The sequence below is a fragment of the Boleophthalmus pectinirostris genome, unplaced genomic scaffold, assembly GCF_026225935.1.
Source record: "Boleophthalmus pectinirostris isolate CB_2022bp ecotype Guang Dong unplaced genomic scaffold, ASM2622593v1 HiC_scaffold_16, whole genome shotgun sequence".
Lineage (NCBI taxonomy): Eukaryota > Metazoa > Chordata > Actinopteri > Gobiiformes > Gobiidae > Boleophthalmus > Boleophthalmus pectinirostris.
Genome location: NW_026571095.1, coordinates 21,039,251 through 21,047,944, shown reverse-complemented (window position 1 = coordinate 21,047,944; position 8,694 = coordinate 21,039,251). Strand labels below are relative to the sequence as shown.

The following is an 8,694-nucleotide window of genomic DNA, read 5'->3' as shown; positions in this document are numbered from 1 at the left end:
TTAGTTGTTTAAAGATGATCCTGGGTTGTCAAAAATAAATAAATGATGTCTAGATACAAATAACTGCTAAAACTGGTAGAGTAAATACTTTTGTCTATATATGTAATCCACAAAATGTTTAATTTATAATACTGTGTCTAGAGCTACTGATTGTTTAGAATCCAGATGAACCAATGGCCAATAAGCTCTGCCAATATTTTGGGTTATCTCTTTGTACTAAAGTGTTCAAATAAACCTGTTGCATATTCTTTAGGCAGCAGGTCAGCCAAAATACATCACTGGCAGGAGATTTAAGGCCGATAGCCAGTGCACTAAATGTTCAAATATCAGCCGTCTATCTCTGTATCTCATCTCTCTACCTAAAAAGTTGCCATGGTGAGGAGAATGTGCCAGTGGTCACGCTGCTTAAGTAATTTGCGATTGGACTGATGATTTAATTCCAATCATGATCACATTTCTAAGGGCTAGGTTCATCCTTCATGTTTTGACGGAGTTGTATTTCACGTAATTGATAGTGACTGGCAAAGATGAGGTGACTAATAACAATCGCTGCTGCTGTGACTTTCAAAACTGCAAAGACAAAGAAGAAGGCAGCACTTAAACTGATATCAGTAAAGTGAGGCTCAGGTTACATAACTGCACTTCATTAAACATTTATAAGTTTAAACAATCTTAAAATATGAAGTTCTCCTCATTTTTTACACTTACAGATGTACTCTAATGAATATGCTTGGACCTCCACCACGGCACTGACCCTTTCCTACAATACCAGAGAGACACCTGGTTCTTCTGTCTCTAAATTGTGAGCAGAACTGTCTTGATTTGGCATTGACTTGAATTTCAATAACAATAGAAATACTTTAAGAGAGTCACTGCTTTTGATTGCATAACAAAACAACTCATATGTATAAAATTGTATACTGGATTCTGCTTAAAAATACAAACCAAGATATAAACTACCATTATTATTATTAGCTTACTAAATGGGAAACAACTATAGGCTATATTTTTTGGATTGTGTGTTGGGTTTGGGTCACTGAAATTACTTTACTGCTTTGTTTATCAAACTGGAATACAAACGCAGCTGCATCAAAAATAAATACATTCTCTTGACAAGTTAAATGTTTTATACACAGCATAAAAATGAAACAGCAAAACCCATTAACTTGCACACAGATGGGGAGTAAGGGAGGGCAGTGGTTCCAGTCCACTTGCCACTATAACCTCTCTGGTGCAGTGGTAGTATCCAGCCCATAGGAGATAATGTGTCATAAATGAGCAAGATGTCACATTGGATTATGGCATAGTGAGAAGCTTCTGTGTAAATGCCTGGTTAGTTCAAGCATCCTGACAATGCCTCCTCCTCCTCTTGCTATGCTCGCTCATTCCCCCATTGAAACAGGCTATGGCTAGACTTGCAAGAATATACAAAGATGTGAAATTGTGCAGAACACGTCTAAATAAATCAAATTACTACAAGGAGTATTTAAATAAAATGCTTTGCGGAGAGAGAAGTAGTTAAAATAACAACAGTGCATGGTAAAAGGGGAGTCCACTATGGCGGGTGTAAGAATAAGAATGATGCATGGATCCATGAGATGTAGCTAGTTCAAAATGTGCTTCTTAACATTGCAATCTCGTGCATGGTTAAACCAAACAGATTGTACGTTAAAACAGGAGAAATAGATGGTGATGCTAGCTGAAAAATTGCATAGTAACAGTGGAAAGTGAAAACAATAGTGCACGGTACCTACCTTGGATGTTGTCAAGCGAGCACTTTCTCTTATCTGAGCATCCTCTGTGTTAGTGGTGCACTCGCCGAAGAAGAAAAATGTTTAAAAAGCTTACGAAGCAGTAGATGTGAAGATAACGCAGTCAAAAATCTAAGAAATATCTGCAATTAAAAGAAGTAAAATGCAAAAGGATCAGCCCAGCTCGATCGGCTAAAGATAACTATATTCTTTTCACAGACAAGCTATTATGTCTGCTTCTTCGGGTAAGAGCCTCATTTTGGTGAGGTTTACCGGTGAAAAATGGCTATCATATCCCGGATTATTTGTTTACGACCATCCGAAGAGTAAAACGACGCTATCCTCGTGTTTTTCCGTCATCCCGTTGTGTTTTGGTGAGGATAAGAGAAAACCAAAGAAAAGGATGCTGTGGCAGAGAGCAGGTCCCCTCGCTCCTGCTGCCTACGGAAGCCTGGAGTGAGCGCAAATCGCTTTTGGTGTCTAGTAAATGAATGTTCTTTTATTTTAAAATTCTCCTCCTCATATTCTTCATTATTTTATCATTACCAGATATGTTTCACGCCTTTTAAACTGCATCACATTTAAGATTTTTATTTGCAAGAAAATATCCTTAATTTATTATAACATAAGAGAACCTTTATTTGTCCCACAGTGTGAAAATTCCAGTGGAGGAGTGGAACAGTATATGAATATGCTATCAACATTAAAAATAAATGACTTTTCTTTTTAATTATGTATTTATTTTAACTATTGAATGTTTACATATATATACATAATATTTAATTTAATTGAAATCCCTTAAACCACATTAAATTGAAGCATAGGCCATAAAGAATACATGCGCGGTTTAATATTGAATGCTGAACATGTTTAGTATTGAGTATCTTTAGTATTGTTTTTTTTTCTCTTTCTCCCCATGAACAGGTGCACAATACGTTGTGGTATATGTCGCCCTCTTGTGGCAAAACGTCAAATAATAATAAAAAAAATCTTCATGTACGTGTGCTATGATATTTGATTCATTTGAAAACTGAACAAATACTGAAAGTATTTTTTTCAATATTTTATTTTCTTACAGACATGTACAGGGAGATTGTTATTTTTCACAATGTCAAAAACAAGGTTATTGTCAGATCACCATCACATCAACATGAACATACACACAGGTCCAACTACAGTCACCGAAAGCCAAGGGTTGGATACAGCCTGGTTTATCAATGGTCATCAAATATCTTCTCTAAGGCCCAGGTCATTAACTCAACTTTTTTTCACACTTTCAATAAATCTACTACAAGAATAAGTGAATTGACAAAAATAAAGTTTCATTCACAACCATAGTCTGTCAAAATGTGATGACAAAATGACACTGAGATCATACTATGGAACAATAAATTATATAGTTGCATGAAGTGCCCGTTTGAACCCGTTCACATCAGAACTACAGACCACACAAAAATGGCTTTTAATCATGTAAAACAAGAGTAGAATTGCACATCACCCACACAGTTTCAGTGCGTTCACACATTTAGGAATGTATGGAAAAGATAAGACAATGTATTGACAAAAATAAAGTTAGATTTGAAGCCTGTTTGACACCTGCTTGCCTGTAAAGTGACGTCATTGCTTGCCTAGAATGTTCCACAGTATGGCAATGAACTTATCCATCTCCATGGACACAAGCAGGTCAGATATGTGTAAGAATGCATGATTTTTATCTGTATAACTTTGTATTGAACACAGTTTGAGCAGCTATTTTTAGAAGATGCTTAAGGGTTTTGAATGCAAATCTTAAAATCTTGGAAGTAGGAATGTAAGTGATGATAGAAATAGATGACACATTTGGATTAGAAGTACCGCTGTGATCTGAATTTTCCTTTCTCAAAATAACATTAAATAACCTTCGTTCTGCTGTGTCAGGCAAATACTGTAACTGGGACACTTTGTTGATTAAGGACCACTGGCTTATAAGAAACAAAGAAAAGAAAAATACGTGACAGACCAGGCTAAAGTAAACACATTTTGACAACCCCATGCTTCAGTGGAGAGAAAATGAGAGACAAGTGCATCATACATACACACATACACACCAATATGTTCAAATACTCATGTTTTTAACTTCTCATTCACAATTTAGTGGAAGAAACTGCTGCTGGTCTATAGTACGAGTAGCCATTACAAGTGTTTTCTCTCTTTAAACATTCATGGTAATCAAATGCAGGAGGAGTAGGACTTACACGGGTCATTTGTTGTGAATGACAAGTTAAAAACAGGCAAATAGAGACACTTAAATAATTTACGATGTATTTACACAATAATCCATCTTGTTTTCCAGCAAATTCTTCTTCTGAAGATACAGACATTTTTAGTCTCCCATCTTTACTTTTGATGTCTGCAAAACAAAATGACAACATATAAATATCATACTTAGGTTAATATTTAAACAGTGTGTAAAATGGCATAAGCCTATTCTAGCCAAACAAATTACTGGTCCTGTGTTTAGTTCTAGTTTAAGAGGTGTGTGCACAGTGGAATAGGAATGGGCCAGATTTTTGGCCGACAACCACTATTTGTCGATATTTTGCTTTTAAAATCCATAGCCAGACCCACAAACTTATCTAAAGTTGAAGTAAAGATCACAAAAGGACTTTTGTGAGTATAAAATTTAACAAGTATAAAATGTAAGTATAAAAAAAGTATCTATCTGGGATATAAAATAATTAGTTCCATGGTTGTGTAAACATACAGCCATAACTTACACAACTATTTTATATTTTTACGTATTAGTCTATTCAAAAAGACAAATCTGAACCACTGAGGACAATCTGGGAATGACACATGGACACAACTAACACATGGAAAGAGGAAAATGTGAAAAAAAATATTGGTACTGAATATAGGTATTGGCTGACAGCAATATAGAAAAACATTATATAACAATATATATCACCCATTCCCACTATGAAAGTGTAAACAGCTGCATAGATGCAGTCACACAGCTTAACTGGTTATAACTAACTAACTATATTATTTGGATTCAGTGCACTGCATTGTTGGACCAACAAAATCCATTTGTTTTGATAGTAATTACTGTAGTTTACCTTAATAAGAATTTTAAATAATATTTATGGTCTGTGAGAAGTTAATACAACAAGGGTTCTCTGTAGCACTACCTTCTCCAAACATTTAGATAAAGGATTAAATCAAGTCTTAAAGTAGCTGAAAACTAGACTAAAACATTTCTAAATAATGTGTAAAACTACATGGAAGGCGACCTTAACTTTATTTGACTGAAAAAAAAAATTTCTAAATTGTAATTATTCCATTTCAGTTCATTAAAAACAAATACATCCAATTCTTATGTGTTACTCACCTGCAGAATGGCTACAATCACACCAAACAGGCCGATAGCACTGCCAAAGATTTCCACAATGAGGATTTTGACAAAGAGACTGGGGTTCTGAGCATCAGCCAGAGCAGCTCCACTGCCCACGATGCCCACACAGATTCCACAGAACAGATTTGAGAAGCCAACAGTCAGGCCAGCACCAAACATAGAGTATCCTGCAAACACAAACATATAATACAGTCATTTTATTGCGACAGATTTGCTTATACATTTTTAATGAAAATGCCTCCTAAGCTAGAACCACACCAAACCCAACTCCATAACAGAACTAAAATGAGTTAAATTTTGGACACACCCTTTTAGAGACATTTTTGATATTGCCATCAATCGGTTACTATTAGACACTTGGAAATTTAAATAAAGAAATAACTACATAATTGACAGGGCTTTTCAATTTACTCTATATAAAAGATATAAAAATAAAATCTAAAGAAAATTCAAAAGGACTTAGTTATAAGGAGTGCATACTAGGGCTGCACAATATATTGCAAAAATATTGATATCACTATATTGGATAGCATAGTAACAGATGTTGCACAGAAATAAAAATAATGCAACACAAGGTTCCCCTTTTTTTTACAAATTTAAAAATTTTGAAAGAAAAACTGACAAAACAGCAGACGGTATTAATTATTTTCCTTATTTAGTCCCACATTAAACTTAGGTTAGTCTTGATTTGGTTTAATTTTCACTTACAGGCACAGTTTGACTAGTAAATGAATACATATACATATTTTGTTTTAATTTAACTAATCTTATTGTGCCAAAATATTTTAAAATATCACAATAATATTTTTACCACAATACACACCACAGTTTTCAATTAAGGCATCTTTTTCTCATATTGTGCAGCCCTAGCACACACTCTGAAATATTTGTCCATACCACCCATTTCTAATACAGCAACTGTCTAATAACCTTGTGTCACACACTCACCGGCTTGGTAGTTCTTAGCTCCAATGGTGTCTGGGGTTGTTCCACTGAACATCTGCAGGAAAAAAACATTGCTTAAATATAAACAGTAGACTATACTTGTACTGATTCATTCTGAACATTTTATAGTTCCCATATGAGTCAGGTCTAAAAGAACACTTCCTCATACAAAGCATAATATAATAATATTTGTGCTTGGATGTCTACAGTAAATGTTCAAAATTTTAGAAAAAGTATAAATTTTGACAAATGAGTTGACAGAAGTACATCTGTATAGAGCAAAGAATATCTTACCTCAGCCATGTTGCTGATGACAATAGCCATAATAATTCCATAAATTGCTACAGCTTCACAGAAGATGATGCTAGATAAAAACAAAAGAATTCAGTTTTTTATGTTATTTGACTTTTTGATTAAAAATATAAAATTTTTGCATTAGTATAGTAGTTTACCTACCTGACTAAATTCTTAGTTTTGATTCTAGGCGCCTTGACACCACCACCAATGATGCTGGAGCCTGTGATGTAGATGCCCCTAAAACAAAGAATCCAAATTATATTAATTCCTACTTAAATTGATAAAACTCAATGAAAGTCAATGAATTATTGAGCTGTGTACACTTACCAGGCAGCACCCACCACTGACAGGGATATAGCCAGGCCAATGCCCAGGTTAGCCCACATGTAAGGCGAAGTCTCTGTCAGGAACCTGAAAAATAAAAAAAATACAAAATCTGTCATACAAAGAACAGTATTATAATTTATACAGTGAAATAGTAATAACTAGAATAATAAAATAATTGTAATGTTCCTGAGAGCACACATCGGTGCATAATTTACAACAGAAACTAAATAAACAGTTCCTTTAATGGACATCCTTAGAGACACCAAAAAAACAAAAAAAACATTTTGTGCAATCTGGGAACTTTATGTCTAGGGTAAAGACATTGCATTTGCTTAATCTTACCATGCTACATCAAATCTGAATCCCAAGTCAAAAATTGTATAGCAGATACCTGTGGAAAAGGGAAAAAAAATGCAAGTTAGATAATTGAAGTTTTCTTTTCTGCTTTAGTAGTCAGAGCAGAAGTCATGTGCAAATGCCTTGACAAGTTGTAGTTTAGGTGTGATAGCTCAACATCACGTGATGAAAGAGACTGGTTTTACACAGTTACAGCATAATTACAACGTTATATTGTAAGCAGACAAGTATGAAGGTAGCAACAGATACGCAAACATATGACCAGCAGTCAATTTGTAATGGATTTGTCGAAGCTAGCTGTCAATGCTACTGATGATTGACACAAGCTAAATTAATAGAAAATGGTAATTATTATTCATAACTCATCTACGCATAACTAAATAGTCATCTATAAAGTATATATTTCAAATAATTGGATTGCATCTTTGTACATTTTCTACATTATGACAGTATGCTAACACGAAGCAAAACACACATTAGCAGAGTAGATCAGGTGCAAAATGCAGTTGGATGCTAACAATGCTAAGTGTAGATTGAAAACAAAGCAGTGGGCATGTATTAAAGCATGTGTAAAATCTATTCAAATGTGTATTTCATTCATAAATGAGTAGTAGCGTAGACTGACCGACGATTAGGATGGTACTCCAGAAGGCCACAGTGACCCCCGTATACAGAAGAGCGTGTCCGTTCATCATCCACTCCAACAGCATCTATCCGCCGATAATCCCGCTCCACCAGCAGCAAGTGTGGGGCTAAAATATCACTTTTATGCCGACAAAACCGTGGGGATATATTGAATTTGTCGCTTCTGTCCGTCGACGGTGGATAGCAGTCAGCAGAACATCAAAAGGAGAAGCGTCGTGAGGTCAGCTGATCGCAAGCATGTGACCGGAAACGAGGACCTGCACCCGGAAGTAAGAACGTCGCTTTCTTTTTTCTCTTTTTAAAATAAACACGAGCATTATCGCAAAACATGCGACATCAGTAGGGTTACATTTGAAAACAGGTCAATTTCAAACTGATCTTTTACAAGGTACATGTAACCCGTAGAGCTTTACAATATGTAATGAACGAAATGGACGCTAGATGTCACTGTTGGAGCTGCACATAGTAGGCCTTCAGTGGTTCTCCAACTTCTCACACCAAGTACCACAAAGAAAAGATTTGGGTTTCCAAGTATCACTAGATCTAAACAAAGTCTATATTTAGGGGTAAAAATTTGACAACATCATTGTCACTATGGTTCTACAGAGGAATCAACCAAAGGAGGACAAAAAAGTGGATAAAGTGAACTCTACATTAGGCAAATCTAAAGAGCTATCCAAGTGACAAGTACCACCTGAAAAGCTCACTGACGACCAGTGGTACACATACCAAAGTTTGAAAAACATTAATAGTTTTTATTTATTGAACTAGTTTACTTTTAAATGGTAACTAATAGCAAATAGAAGTGTCAGCACAGTTGTGAAATGAAAATATATGGATCAGATTTCGTTAGATCTAAACCTAATGAAAACATGGCATCACCCACTGGTATATCAGTTTTAAATATAGGATTCACGTTTTGGGAAAGAAAATAGTTTAATAACATACTGCCCTTACTAAAAGCTATTGTAGGCTGTA

The 8,694-nt window shown here is 35.1% G+C and overlaps 1 protein-coding gene across 1 annotated transcript; it reads right to left on the bottom strand.

The window, feature by feature from the left end:
* Positions 1-2,799: 2,799 nt before the first annotated feature.
* atp6v0b (ATPase H+ transporting V0 subunit b) lies at positions 2,800-7,958 on the bottom strand. Its single transcript, XM_020929154.2, has 8 exons — positions 7,697-7,958; positions 7,057-7,105; positions 6,715-6,798; positions 6,547-6,624; positions 6,385-6,454; positions 6,094-6,145; positions 5,122-5,312; positions 2,800-4,140 (listed from the first exon to the last, which is right to left on the bottom strand). Exons 1-8 carry the CDS (start codon positions 7,779-7,781, stop codon positions 4,114-4,116), a joined length of 636 nt encoding a protein of 211 aa, XP_020784813.1. The 5' UTR covers positions 7,782-7,958; the 3' UTR covers positions 2,800-4,113.
* Between the last annotated feature and the right edge of the window lie 736 nt (positions 7,959-8,694).